We start from the raw sequence: 15,229 nt of genomic DNA on the forward strand, positions 1-15,229 counted from the left end.
TTGCCCAGGTTCTGGAGTTAAATAGACCTACAGATTAGCCACGTGTACTCCTGCTTCTCTGCTGGATGCTGCTTTTTCACATGGCCACTATAATTGATCATATTCCATAGCATCCTGGACTTAATTTTCTAAGAATATTGACTTTATAATTACCATTTCATTCCTTTTTCTCTTGGATGAACCAAAGAAGTTAACAAAGTTCTTGAACTTCTGTCTTTGACTGAAATAAATGAAAGAGTTAAATTATAGGCATTAGAGCATAGCTTAATTTCTATGAGCCATTTCAAGGTACTGAAATTGTATTTAATTATTATATGTAATGGACATTAAACATTTATGAGATAAATGGCCTATAATTAGTGGAGTATTAATAAGATAATTTGTTTTAAGAATAACTAATATGTAATAAGAGAAAAAGATCTTGCTTCTGGTTTCTTACATGAAAAAGTTAAAATGATGTGCCTTTCTTGTACTTCTAGAAAAGACCTTTTTGTCTTACTTGTTCAAAATTAGTCATAGGTAGAGGTGATATGTGGCCAAGTTTTTCTGTAGTTAAATATCAGGCCTATTCAAGGTTGTTGCTTTGGCAATACAAAATAATGTTTTTTGAGGAGGTAAAAATATATTACTTTGGATTTTGTAAACATAGTTGACATGTATCACATAATCATTATGGTTCCTTAACTCAGTATGGAAGATGAGTCCAAAAGAAATCAGAGTTAGCATATGAGTATTAATCCCTGGGTTCAAAATAATTTATCTTGTTCTTCCTTCTTCTTCAAGTCTCGTTTGGGTTGTTATTTGTGGTATATGAATGAATAAGTATCCAATAAATATATCTGTGGTCAGCAGTGGCTTGGACTCTAGGTCTGTGTGATTGCTTTATTGAGTGCTTGTTATTTGCTTGCTTCCTTGTTTTATATTAACCGGATAGACCAAAGAAGGGAGGCAAGAAAGTAAAGGTGTAGCATTTTCAAAAATAGAGTTGCTCAGAGAAGAGGTCAGACATTGGTAGAGTAGGCAAAGGCAATACAAAATCAGTATTATATACAGATTAGAAACCCATTATGCAGAAAAATGTCATCAAGACTATTTTTAAAACCTCCTTAAAAATAAAAAAAAATGTGCTGACTGAACAGGCTCTAAATTAGATGATTGATGTAGTCTGAATGTGGCAGTTTCGTGTATGAACATTTCAAAAATAAAGGCAAAATGTGTAATTGGATGTAGAGATCTTGAGGATACTACGTGAGGTTATACCGTGTGAGTGGCAGACGTTCTGCCATTCAACCTCCCTTGATTTGCCATGAGTTTAGATACACACAAGTCATGTTTATTTTTACATTTTCAGCAGGTGTGACACTTTGGCAAGCGTATTGGCTTGGAGTAGAGCATGGCTTCACCTTGATTGGTGTGTCCTGATGGAATATTTTCTGAAATGATGTGTGAAGACCTTGCATCATTATTTTTCCAAACGTGTATCAACAAAGTCTTGGTCCTATAAAAGTGCAAATAGAATGCTATGCATCAGACAGTGTGTTTGCATTTTATTTTTACTCCATGGAAAGATTTATGGTTTCTGTAGAAATTGCTTTGCCCCTGCTCGTTATATTTGATCTGGTCGTCCTAACTCAGAGTGTTAGCAAAACTTTCCACTTGCTGTGTGCGTGAAGCCTATAGTGACTTCTCTTTGTGAAACATGTTTCTTCATATTCATTCTGTGGGGGGACAGTGGCTGCCTTCTAATGTCATGTTGAAATGTGATTGATCTGATTGACACTGTCACCCTTGAATGAATCCTGCTTCTTCACTCTTATCTGCTTTGTCAGAGGGAAAAAAAATGTCTTACACATCTTTAGTACATGTATGCCTACCCTAAATTTCATTTAATCCACTTCTTTTGAAGTCTCTGACATGCTCGTTTCCATGTTTTTTTTTTTTTTTAAATGATTATTTTCAATAAGGCCTATTCGGGAACAAGTCTGTCATTTCAACAATATGCAAACTGGAATCTCTCAGTTGACCTCCATCTGATCATAGCTCTTTATTGGCAAACATAGAAGTCAACTGGAGAAGTGATATATACATAGGTTAAAAACATTTTCCTGAATTTGATTGTCATGGCATCTGTTGAATTTTTACTCCAGTTGTAACTTTGACTTTGTCAATGTAGTATGTCTTTTCTTTTTATTTAAATTCAGTCAGCCAACATACAGTACATCATTAGTTTCAGATGTAGAGTACAATTCATCAGTTGCGTATAACACCCAGTGCTCATCAACTTAATCAAACTCAACAGCCAGTGTAGTATGTCTATAGCTCTTGTTGCATTTGTTTTTAAAAAATCAGATGATCAATTTGCATAGCAAAAAAGCCCAGTCCCTCCCCCCCCAAAAAAAGAAAAAATGTTTTTCTCTGCCTCTGTCTCCCATGACAATTAAGTTCCTAAATATTATAAACTCAAATCTCAACCTCCAGCATATCTCTGAGATACATTTTAATAACAACATGATTATCCCAGGGGCATGTTTCAACTCCTTGGAATGAACATCATTTTATTAGATATATTCAAACTCATGCTTCACACATACACACGTGGATGGCCCATACAGCTGGAAATCCTTCTGCGTAATACGATTATGATTGAGAAAGCATGCACATGTTCTTCCCTCCCCTTCATACCAAAAAGAAATGAATAAAGTGTAGAGTGAATTATGTTGCTTAAATCATATTTGGAAACAGACAAGGAATTTGGTTCAAAGAAAAGGAAAAGAAGATGCTGGAGGTTTTTGTAGCAGCTATCTGCATTAGTAAGGGCAGACAGCTGTTGGTGTTTTTCAGATGTAGATGATTTTGCCTATTGTGCAGATTCTTTCTAAATTTCATTCCTTTAAGGTTTTTAACCTTCAATAAATTCTACTTATTTTCGTTCTTCTAATCTGCATGCACTTTAAGTCATATTTTTCTCATTTATGTAGAACTTTTATTTATAGTTTTACTTCAAGTGATGAGCTACGTGCTTATTGCAAATCAAGATAAATAGTGTACTGATTGCCTTTTATAAAAGCTGTGAGTGACACTTAGGTGGCCTGAGATCTAGGTTTCCCATTTGGATCATGTGAGAGATGTTCTGAGGACATTAAGGACATCAGGAAAACCTGTCTTTGAAACAGGATTATCGCCAGTGAAGAATAATTTCTGAGTTATATTCTTAATTTAGTATGTGCACTTTAAAATCAGTTAGAAATAACTACCATCTTTGAAATGACTCTGTTACAATCACTGTTTGCTATCCCCCAAACCACAGCTTTTGGCATTTTGATTGCCATAGAAATGAATAGCACTCCACATTGTGGCAATCACACCCATCATAACAGTTAAATGAGCATTCTTGCAACACCCGCTGGGATGGGGCAGATGTAAGAGAGAAGGATTGAGCACACAGGATAAAATGTGTCACTGAAAATTGGAACTACTCCCTTAATGCAGCCTTGTGTCTTGCTTGTCACCTGTACCTCTTCTGTTTTATTCAAAGCTATTTCAAAAACGCAAATACTGTGTCGAAATTGAGAATTACAATGAATCATTTCTGTTATCTGTCAGAATTTGCCTCGCCATTGCTAGATCCCCCATGTTGGTTTCCTTTGCCGTATGTAAATTTGGTAAATCTTTTTGCAGAGATACTTTATTCAAAAAATGATTGTAGTTAAAATATGACTACAAAGAGTTATCATTTCTGAATTGAGACCATTGCATTGCATGTGGAAATTTGTTTTATCACAGAATTTTGTAACAGATCTTTTAGTTTATTGTATCACTATTTCATTTTTAATATGTTTTTGGGGTCCATTTTGATTTGGTCTTAGAAGGGTTACAGCATGGCTCTCGCTGTTGACATCTTAATCTCCAAACTGATTGAAATTCAGACTCTTCTCTATTAGGGCTTCTTACTGTCCATTGTTGGCTCTGTTCTCAGCAGTTTGCTGAAAACACTTTTAAAAAGTAGCAAGTTGATTTTGACATGACAACCAATTTCAAAAGTTTGTATGCCATTCTCATTTTGGAAGAATTAAAGGCTCAAAGGAACCTGACAATTCATCTTGTCTAGTAGCCTCATAGCCATAAGGAAGTAATCTCCCCTCTCCTCCACAGCCCACCCTTCTAGAAATGTCAGATTTTTCTCTGTAGTAGAAAAATGAGTGTCCATGCACCGGACTATAAACACCTTGAAGGCAGTGAATCCATCTCTGAAGTCTCCTGTTGGTGCTTAGGACAATGAACGGGTAACAGTTACGCTGACCTCATACATTTGAGGGGCACAAATGAGAGGTATGTACAGCTCCTGATGGTTTCTGATAAATGCTAAGTGTGCAGTTCAAGTTAGTTAAAACTGTATGCAGACTGAAAAAGTACTGTTCTTGTTCCGCACTTACCTAGAGTGTCTGACAGCAACCTTGACATATAGTAGGTACTTAGTAAATGTTTATTAAGTTACTTAGAGATCGGGCTAGAATTTACCTCTTCTAGGTCAGCTCTTTCTGCTAAATCATAAATTTTTTCCTTCTTTCAGCAAGCATTCATTGAGAATTTCTTTCATATGCCAGAGCCTGGCACTAGCACTATAAAGACAGTTAAAATAAATTCACTGCCTGTTTCACTCTCCAGCAAAGAAGACAGATGCTTATAACAAGTAGATATAATTCACTGTGGTAAGTGTTTCAATTAATGTATGTAGACAGTACTATGGGAACATAGAGAAGTAAGCTATGAATAAGAGATTGTTAAACTCCTTTTTTAAATGAGCAGAAGTTGGCTGAAAAGAAAATGGACGAAGGGCTTTGTCAGAGAAACAGTCTGATAAAAAATGAATGCTCGAAATTGCACATGGCAGAAATAGAAGTTTCACATGGCTCACATAGAGAGTATATTGAGGGCTTATTTTGGGTGCCTCGTAGTAATCGGTTTCTTGCACTGGGCTGAAGAGTCTGGATTCTTTTCTGTAGGCACAGATTGACCCTCTGAAACCCCATTTGTGTTTAAAAAAGACAAATGGTCTTGTGGGAGATAGATTGGGGTAAAGCAGGAATTGAAGATGGGAGGACAAAAGGAGACTGAGCGAATTTAGAGATGGTTGAGATGATGTATACGAGGCAGTGCCAGTAGAAATGGAGGGTGATGAAGAGGGAGAATATGAGACATACTGTTCACTTGAAATGGTCCTGTTGGCTCTAAGAAAAATAATGAAGAAGAAAGCGAGAAAGCAGATAAAGACAGAGGAACAAGCCATGAAGAGAAGTCCGTTCTGTGTGGGACTAACCAGGAGCTGCCAGCCTTGTCCCACATGTCATCGTCCAGGACTCCCCAGCCTTGCTGCGGATGGTGGCGAATCCTGTCGCCCTTCTCTGCTGCCCAGATTTCTAGCATCCTCCCACCCACATTGAAAGTGCACCTTGATCGAGGATTTTCCATTTTGTGTATAACAGGTTTTTCATCTTAGAAACTGCTTATCCGGTTGTCCGTCTTGGGAAAGTGACTCTGACTAGGAAAACACCAGGCCAGACAGTCCTATTTAGGGGCTGTTTTGAGGTAGTGGGAGCTCTGTGTAATTACCTTTCAAATACCACCATGTAGGTGCCAACCTTTACAAAACTTACTCCGTCTATGTGTTAAAGAACAGGTGGATCACTGAAAAGAAAAAGGAAAAAGCTAATAAACATGGAAATGTCATTGGCCTTTGTAGTAATCAGGGAAAAGAAATCAAACAGAGAATAAGATACTACTTTACCACTGCCAGTCTGCAAAAATTAAAGAGTCAGACAATGTCAAGTGTCATTAAGGATGTGGATAAAGGGACCCCTGTTACATGCTGATGCTCATGCATTTGGTACAACCACACTGAAGAACCGTTTGATAATGTCTGGCAGAGTTGCAGATACTCTGTGATCCAGCAGTTCCAATCCTTAAAACTCTCCCAATAAGTATGGGTAGACATAGTCACAAGGATATGGATGGCAGCCTTCTTTTAAAGAAAAGTTCATCCTTAAGAGAATGGATAGTCATTCGATGGAATTCATGTAAAAGAACTAAACCTTAAATATATCAACATGGATAAATCTGAAAAACAAAATGATGAGCAAAAAACCCAAGTTTCTTGTGCATGCTTGGCAGGATGCCATCTCATGATGGATGATGACTAATTTATGAAATTAAAACAATATATTTATTACAGGTATACAAGAAATAAAAGTGTAAAACGTACATTGGAATGATAAATACCAACTTCAGGATTGTGGTTTTCTTGGGAGAATGGGGGTGATTTCAGGAATAGATAGCGAGAAATGTTTAGGGGTTTCAGTTGTCTTTACGAAGTTTCATTTGTTAGGCAAGTACACAGTTTTTCTTGTATTCCCGGAAACTTTTGTTTGTATACCTACAACATTTATAGTAAAAACCCTGCATATGGCTTTACTCATGTGTTCATTCATTCATTTAATCTGTCACCTGTTAATCTGCTCAGCTACCTATTCACTTATTCTTCTTTCTCAAAATAATTTTATTTAATCCAAGAAATGGTGATTAGGGCTTAAACCAAGTAGGGAGAAAGAGACCAAGTATAATTAGAAAACAAATTTAAGGGAGATAATTGGGTAAAGTTGTTAAGACTTAAAATTGAGATTATATATACACACACACACATACATACATACATACATACATACATACATACATACATACATGAAGGAAGGCAAAGAATCAAGGTTCTAGCTTGGCATTGACTGTTAAGCCTGCCAATGAGACAGAGGAGGAGGAATGATGTTGGAACAGAGGGGGAGTTAGGTATCAAACTTTGAGTTCATGGTACACTTTTTTTTCATTACCCGGACAGATAATCTTTAATTCAGTGATTATTTATTAAATATCTGCCATGGATAAGGCACAATAAATAGAAAGAGATCCTTTAAATGTATGCATAAATACTCTTTTTCATGAGTATGTTGTTTTAAAGTTTATACCATTATTTTTTAAGCATCATGGTGTGGTTACTGCTCCAGTAAATGCAATCGGGTAAGCAATTTCAACTGAATGAATACAGTTGAATGGTAGTATGTAGCCTTCATTAAGTTACTCAGTAACTATTTGAAAAAGAGTGAGAATCCATTAAATACTTCAGCCTGGTTAAAGTCATTTAAGTTTGCAAATTATATTCAGAAGCTAAAGGTGGTTATCTTGAAACCATCTCCCAAATTTATACTGCATTAATTAATAGCTGGATAAGACTAACCTCAGAAATTCTTCCTCAAGATTTTTTTGTTCATACAACAGTAAATATATGACTATATGGATGAGTTCAGCAATACTTTGAATGGAAATAAACAGATTTATAAAATTAGAAATATTTGACCAATATTTCTATGTTCATCTTTTTCAAAGCTTCTGTTGCCTATTGATTCACCTTCACAAAAGGGAAGTGGTTCACAGGGACTAATGGGATAAGAAGACCCAGCTATTGTGGGGATTTCCAGCTCCTGCCTAATCAGACCATTTCAACCAAGCCCTTTTCCTTTTTTTAGGCTCTACCCAAATCCTCTGTTCAAAGTCCTACATTTTAGTCCTATTCTCAGTGGAGACAGGAGTGCCCAACCCTAAACCCCATATGGTTTACCATTCCTCCTTCACAGGTATCTCTCCAAGACTACATAATAGGCAGCGGCCAGGAAAATGACTTTGTCTTCTAAGCCTGTGAGCTCACCTGAGTTCCTTGGGAGCTTCAAAGGTACTAGACTAGAATCAGACCTGCATAATCTTGCCTTTGCTCTGCCCCACCCCAATGTACACCTATTATTTGAATTTTGCTGATTTCCTCCAGTGTTGGAGGACAAGTAACAATAGTCATAATTCCCCAGAGATTTGAAAAAGACGTCATCTGTTGCTTCAGTATGGCAACCAGTCAGCGGCTTTGAAGTAAAGCATCCGTCCTCTTCAAGGAAACAAGAAAGGTCTGGTTCTCCTTTCTGTGAAGTGGGAGGCGGTAATGTGTTGTATGGAGCCGCAAGCTCCATCTTACTGGGTTGCAAGCTGCTGACTCTCTTTGTTAACATGCTGAAAATTTCATCGGCTGTCTTTAATAAAAGAAGATGTGTGTGAGGGAAGACATCAGCAGCTGTGGTTGGGTTTTTCTGTTCCGCAGCCTGTGAGTCACAGCTGGCAGAGAGCAATGACACCAGTGTGTCGTCAGCCAGCCAGTCACCGGGACTTCTTGCATTTCGGTTATGTAGCTCGGTAGTCTTCAATTCTGTTTAAAAACTTGGACATGCTCCTATTTGGTTATGAAAAGGCTTTTTCTGCCCTCTCCTGTCTAGTAATATTTAGTCATTTACAGCTTCTGTTAATAAAGTTTCATTTGAACATTTACTGCTTGGAAGATAGATATTTGATTTGATATTCTTTGTTCTATAAGGGACTTCATTCTCCCATAGGAAACTCAAGTTGGAAAATAATATGATAAGATCAGGAAATAACCTCTAGAACACTGCTTCTCAAATTGTAATAAGCATACAAAACACCTGGGAATCTTGTTAAAATTCAGATATGTTCTTAAATATATACATTTTTAGTTTACTTGGATTTATTCTTTAAGGAACACAATGAGTATGTGTGAACTTTTATGGGATCTGTTATCCCATTTTAAGTTCATAATGTCAATCTTTGATTATTTTTGTTGAATAAGTAACGTGCTGTTATTGGGTGCATAATGCAAAATTAAAGTTATCCCCCAAATGCTATTATAATTAGCGTTCAGAACTCATTTTGATGACAGATTTAACTTCCTAATTGTGTTTTTTTTTTTTTTTAGAATAATATTGACTTTTCTTTTTTTATCATTTGATGGCAAGGAGGTGTCTCCAAAAGTATTCCAAGGACAGGAGAACCCGGGCTACAGTTCAGTAACAATAGTAAAGCCTGTTTCTGTGGCTGAGCCTACTTCACCACGTGTTTTCACATCTCTCCCCTCCAGCTTTAGCCCTAGAAAGGCCACACACCTAGGAAAGGTGGTAGGGCCAGGTCACAGATCCACAGCACTGGCATTCCGTGGTCACTCAGCCACACTGATGGTATTCTGCTTTGTGTTTTTGAGATGATAAGGAGACAGAAAAGGAGAGGGAAAAGGCACTAATGCTGTATTCTCATACAATCTCAGCAGCAATTCTATGAAGCAAGTACTGTTATCATCCCATTTCTAGAAGAAAATGAGGTCTCAAGTGTTTGCTCAACTTGTCCAAGTACACACAGCTCTGGGGCAGAGCTGGCCCCGGCACCTAGGCACTGCGACTCTGTGACTTTTGAGTGTTTTTAATAATCCCCTTGAATTGTAATTATAGTGAGGCACAGATACTTTGATAATAAAATGATTCAGGAAATAATGACTGTCCCACAGAGCCATCTGGTTTCTCTCCGCCCCCGTCCCTGGGCCTTTTCTATTTCTGGTTAGCCAGGAATGGTCTCCAACCGTGGTCCTCCCTCCCCTTATCCTTTCTTCCCACTCAGGATAGCGGAAGTCTGAACATTTTATCTACTTAGCATCTCTAGTAATTCGGGCTGTGAACACACTTTGCCATCAGTTTAGTAGCTGTTTTTTGATAGTTGTGCTAAAATCTGTGAGGGGAATATAATTCAGAAATGTGTCTAGACATCAAGAAACTCAAGATAATAATGGGCTGAATGATAAAGTCCTTTTGGGAAGATAGAGTAGGCGGTGCTATTTTAGGTTCCCAGGGTGAAGCTTCATTGTACATGTAATTTAGAGCTGTGTTTATTTGGATTGGGGCTTAAAATTAGAAATTGACCATCTGTATTTTTCTTGATAAGTATGGATTCATCCTGACCAAAAGGTTTTCGAAGGTCAGGAATAGCTTATATTTGCAACATTATTTTTAGAAAAGAAAAAAAGGATGTAGAAAAGCTTGAAAATAATGCCCCGTAGTTGAGGACTTAAGAGAATTTTGCTGTACATCCAGAGACATATTATGGAGCCATTGAAATAAAAATTATAAAGTGTGTGTAACAGCATAAAAATCACAAACATGCATGTGCTATACCTCAAGCAGAATAAAAAGAGGGAAAATATGATAGGGGACCTCACCAAGGTCACAGTTGGCGGTTGAGCAAGAATTCAAATCCAGACCTCTTAAAATCCAAATCTGATCATCTCTTTCCATTTGGTTTATTCTAAGCTATTCAGCCCTGCTTCCAGCATTGTTTTTGGTTCGGAAATAATTGTTTTTACAGCAAAGAGTGGAGTCACATGAATTCAGCTGAAAAAATGCACGCATTTTGTGAAAATACTAAATTGTAAAAATAATTGTGAATTATTTTACACTGTATCACGGAGTTGCCAGGTGACACCAGCTGTAAAATGAAAGCACAATCTTAGCATAAACATTTTTAGTTTCATCTGATATTTGAAATATGCATTTGTGTAACTGCCAAAATATTAGCTGCTCTATGTTAGCCAGAAAGTTCCAGCGACAAGACAAGAGCAGAACAGCCTTTATTTGTAGATAGCTAGCAAAGTATTTTTTCCTTTGGGAAGGACTTTTGTTGTTGTTAACTAATGTCTGAGAATTTGGGGATGGAGACCCTTGTATTAAATCAGTGGTACATAACTCACACTTTTTTTTTAACTTGGCCTTTCGTATGATAACTTTGTATTGCAAATATCACACATTACAAAAAATTTTGTGATCGAGAATCACAACTACTTTTAAACAAATAATATAAAACTTTTTTTACGGAGGTTACATTTTTCTGCGCTACGTATCTATTTTGGTATGTTTTTACTTTGCTGTATTTATAATAAACACCCACATTAGAAGTTTAAAAAATTCCCTCAAAATGAGAACTTTGTCTCATTAAACTACTTGGATTAGATTTGGAAAGGATGTGAGTGGTTACATTTGAATTTTTTTTTCAGGGTTTTTACCCTGAAAGCATCAGTAAAATTTTACAGTTTTTTAACTTATTTACTTATGTGCCTAAATGGCCTGGACTATTGCTAAGAAGAGGAGGAAACAAAGAGTGGGTGGACGTAGATTTGTCAGCTTTTCCAATTTACAATTTCTTGGCATTGAGTTGAAAAAAGAAAGTTCAGTCCTATCTGAAAATGTAGGACTTTTAAATTTTTTCTTCGAAAAGTGCAGTCTGGCTAGGTTACTAGGTTTTCAGATGTAACCTGTGCTTTCTCATTAAAGAAGAATATTTTTCTAGCTGCCTGCCCTATTTAAAGCACAAAGTACACCAGCTGTTTGAAAACTTTTTTTTTCTTCCTAGTTATCTTGGTCTATTTGTATAAATTGCTAAATTGCTTCCATAAAATGCCTCCAGACATAAGCGAATCATTTACAAAAGTGGATGAAGATTTTTGTCTTCCATGAAGGAAAGCTTGAAACAAGCCTCTTAATCATTTTCCTCCCTCTCTCTGGTTCCAGTATCCGGCAGCTCTGATGAACCTGGGGGCTATTCTCCATCTCAATGGCCGGCTCCAAAAGGCTGAGGCCAACTACCTGAGGGCGCTGCAGCTCAAGCCAGATGATGTCATCACGCAGTCCAATCTCCGCAAACTGTGGAATATCATGGAAAAGCAAGGTTTAAAGACGTCCAAGACCTGACACTGGAGGGCAATACTTTGCCCTCCTCCGTATTTGAAAGCTGGCTTCATTAATGAACAGAATTTTCCAGCAGTGCTATGACAAGAGCTAGTATGGACTTGAAGACGGGGGTCAGAGGTCACTGAGGTCACTGCCACTTCTGGGAGTATTCACTTCACTTTTGGCACAGCCATTAACACCAAAAAGAGGAATATTGGAAACCTGAAGGATGTAATTGTAATCCCACGGAACTATAAACCAGAGCACTTAAAACAGGATCTTACGGCATTGGGGGGTGGGGTGGGGGGGGGCAAGGAGGGAATCTAAGTTACAAATTTTGCTCATTTTTGAAAGCTAATTTAGAAATTATATTGTTCCTTAAACACTGTGAGAGGAAGTCAGAGTGTCTATTCAGCCCTGTAAACTATTAAGATCAAGCGTTAATAGGGAATGATTCAAGTGTGGTGTGAATCTCAGTGAGCTGGCTGGTTGTCTTGACGCTGCTGTCTTTCCCTCTTTGAGATGGCTTGCTTCTCAATTTTTGAAACTTACAAAAAATTTTTTTAAGTATGTCAAGTTCCGTCAGAATCTATCGTTGTTTCCTGACTAGTACACATAACATTTTATGATTTGGATGTCACAGTCTTCATTTCTTTTGGACAGCATTTGCTTTTCATGTTCTGAGCTGAGCTAACCACTTCTCACACTGGTGTTGCGGGAAGGGTTGGGGAGACCTTGTACGTGTCGGCAGGCATTTTTTATTTCAATGTCCTCAACATATTCCCCCAAACTGCGTAGGAGAATTCATTGTATTAATTCTTAGGCTTTTGAAATGGCTCTTCCTGGTTAATGCCACATGCTTATATAAGGATTAAATTTAAGGAGCTTGAAAGTGTTCTAGTTCCGGTACCTCACTAGCAGCTATTAGACAAAGGGGAAGGTGCTCTGTGCTTCCCAGATGTTACTGATTAGAAAATCACATCTGCGCAAAGGAGTGTATAATAATGGTTGCCAGTGATTTTATATTTTGGAAAGAGTTGGTATAAAATGCTAATCACTTTCTGATAGGTTCCTAAACAGAAATGCTGATGTTTTTAAGGAATTATTTTTACTGTGTTTTGCTCTTCCTAAAAGACATCAAAAACGACTTACTTTAAGCTATAGTATAGCATCAGCCTGTGTGTTTCTAGGTCTTCCGCCAAGTGCTTTTTACTGTTGAAAACTAATTTTCACTAGCATATTGGTATTTTATTTCTTTACCTGCTAGTAACCACTTCAGTGATCATTACGCAAGTAAAAATGAAGCAGAGAAAAACATTTATTGAACATTTTTTTTGACTTGCAAACTTTGCTACTAAAAATTAACTTAGCAAAAAGCGTTCACTATCAACTTCTTCATAGAGAAAGTAGCTATTAGAGTACTCTACATATTTATTTATTTATTATTCTACCATAGCAAAATAACAAAACTTGATTCATTAAGTCAGTTCTTTGCAACTGAAAATTCGCTTTTCCTCCTTTCCTTTAACACTTCATGTAAATATTGGTCAGCATCCACACTAAAAGGAAGCTGGACATACAGATACATCATATTATGTTTTCTCCGTATCGTATATGTTTTGCTACATATCTGAATAAAAGTGGGATAAAGAATTTACAGTAGTGTTCCTATGGCATTAGTGTTTTTGTAAGAAAGGCAGATGTAGTGAGAGAGGTTTGTTGATGGCATTAATAAGAAGGCCCTCCTAATATGTGTATATTATTTTGTAGACATTTCTTTGAAGGGGCCAAAAGTTAAATTACAACAAAATCACTGTGTTTTCAGAATGACATTTAACATTTAACAACAACAGACCCATGGTCAAACCAAAAATGTGGGTTGAAGTGTATTTTTCATCTTCTAGTGCATTGGCAATTGCTAAAAAAATAATAAGTAAATAAATAAGGAATTTAATATAAGGATATAGAGATAAATTCAATGTCTAACATTTTTATTTATTTAAATAGTTATTGACCTATGATGACTTCCTAGTCTTAACATTTTATGTCTCTTTGTTGTTAATGTTCTTCCTTTCAGACACTTGATTCTTAATAGGTTCGCTGATTGCACATAGTAGAGGCACTTCATGTTGACCCAGTTCCCAAGTAGCATTAATAATTGGGCCTGTGTCATAAAATGCATGGATCTTTAATAGCTAAATGTCCCTGACACCTTTCACTACAGGGCTGGGCTTAGTAACTGACCAACTTGGGGGGAGGTGTGGGGGGGACTAAAGAACATGATCAAAAAATGTCTCCGCTCAGGGATTTATGGTGGATTATTGCAGACAGTGCTAAAAATATAGAGCACAAGACAAGTTTACTAAATTAAAGTTTTATTTTTTGAGAAACTGTTATTTGTATAAATTATCAAGATTTGTAGGCTTTCCTTTTGTAGAAATAATTGTTTTATGTGCCAGAGAATTTCAATTTTGTTTTCAACAATAAAGCATTGATAACAAATATGTTGTGTAAGCCTTTTGCAAATCTTCTATGGTAACAGCACTTAATGCTGTCATGGATTTTAACAGAATTGGAAAAAGTTTTGAAAAGGTAGGGATGGAAGGTCAGACAGAGATACATCAAGGCTAATGTATAACCAATAATCACTAATTTGTAATAGTTATAATCATATTAAGGGTTGCCTGTAACAACAGATTTGCCGCTTTCCAAAAAAGATGACATAATCTTTGTTTTGTTTTATTGGTGAACTGTAGAAAAGCGTTAGGAAATAGCCCAAGCACAGCCCATTCTCTGCTTCGTAGGTCATTTGGTTAAAACGGTCCTACTTAGAAAACCCTGATTCTCTAGTTCTCATCCTAGAAAGAAAGCACAACCCTGTTCTGTTGAGAGACATGGGTATGGCACATTCAGGTATCCATTATAAAAAAACCTTGCGTCTTAGACAAAGTGCATACTGGCAGAAACTTTGATCATCTTGTTAAAATTGTCATTACATAATAACATAATTACATATTGCCTGATTCCTTTATTAAGGATAAAATTTGGGGCACCTGGGTGGCTCAGTCTGTTAAGTGCCTGGCCTCCGCCCAGGTCATGATCCTGGGGTCCTCGGGTTGAACCCCATGTCAGGATTCCTGCTCAGCGGGGAGTCTACTTGTCCCTTTCCCTCTGTCCCTCCCCATGCTGGTGCGTGCGTACTCTCTCTCTCTCTCAAATAAAATCTTTTTTAAAAAAGGATAAAATTTAGCTATAAGGATTTTATTTTTAAACCTATGGATGTGTGAGGTTATATTCCAGCTTTCTAGTTAAGAAAACCAGGTCTCAGAGGTATGAAATAACTTGCCCCGGTCACAAAGCTAGCAAGCAGCAAGCCTGTCCCCGTGGTGTCCTGTGTTCATATGTCCTGTGTCATGTGAGCAGTCAGGCTCTGAACCCAAGTCCAGAGATGAGATTTCTCATCCGCCTTGGCCTTTGTCTAGCTGTTCCATCTTCCACAAGTCATATTCTCTACCTCTCACACTGCAGATGACCAAGAAGATTGAAGGAAGTTGCTGTGGTCTGAATGTTTATGTCTCCCCAAA

At 37.2% G+C, this 15,229-nt stretch overlaps 1 protein-coding gene across 7 annotated transcripts in view; it reads left to right on the forward strand.

The window, feature by feature from the left end:
• Positions 1-15,229, forward strand: part of TMTC2 (transmembrane O-mannosyltransferase targeting cadherins 2) — a 674,893-nt gene that overhangs the window by 379,872 nt on the left and 279,792 nt on the right. Inside the window, exon 12 of one of the 7 annotated variants that reach the window (XM_002919985.4) lies at positions 11,487-14,502. The exons of the other annotated variants lie outside the window; for them this stretch is intronic. Coding sequence (XP_002920031.1) covers positions 11,487-11,666 — 180 coding nt within the window. The 3' untranslated portion in view covers positions 11,667-14,502. Of the gene's footprint in view, positions 1-11,486; positions 14,503-15,229 lie in introns of those variants that run through there. 7 annotated transcript variants of the gene reach the window in all.

Source organism: Ailuropoda melanoleuca, chromosome 15 (genome assembly GCF_002007445.2).
Source record: "Ailuropoda melanoleuca isolate Jingjing chromosome 15, ASM200744v2, whole genome shotgun sequence".
NCBI lineage: Eukaryota > Metazoa > Chordata > Mammalia > Carnivora > Ursidae > Ailuropoda > Ailuropoda melanoleuca.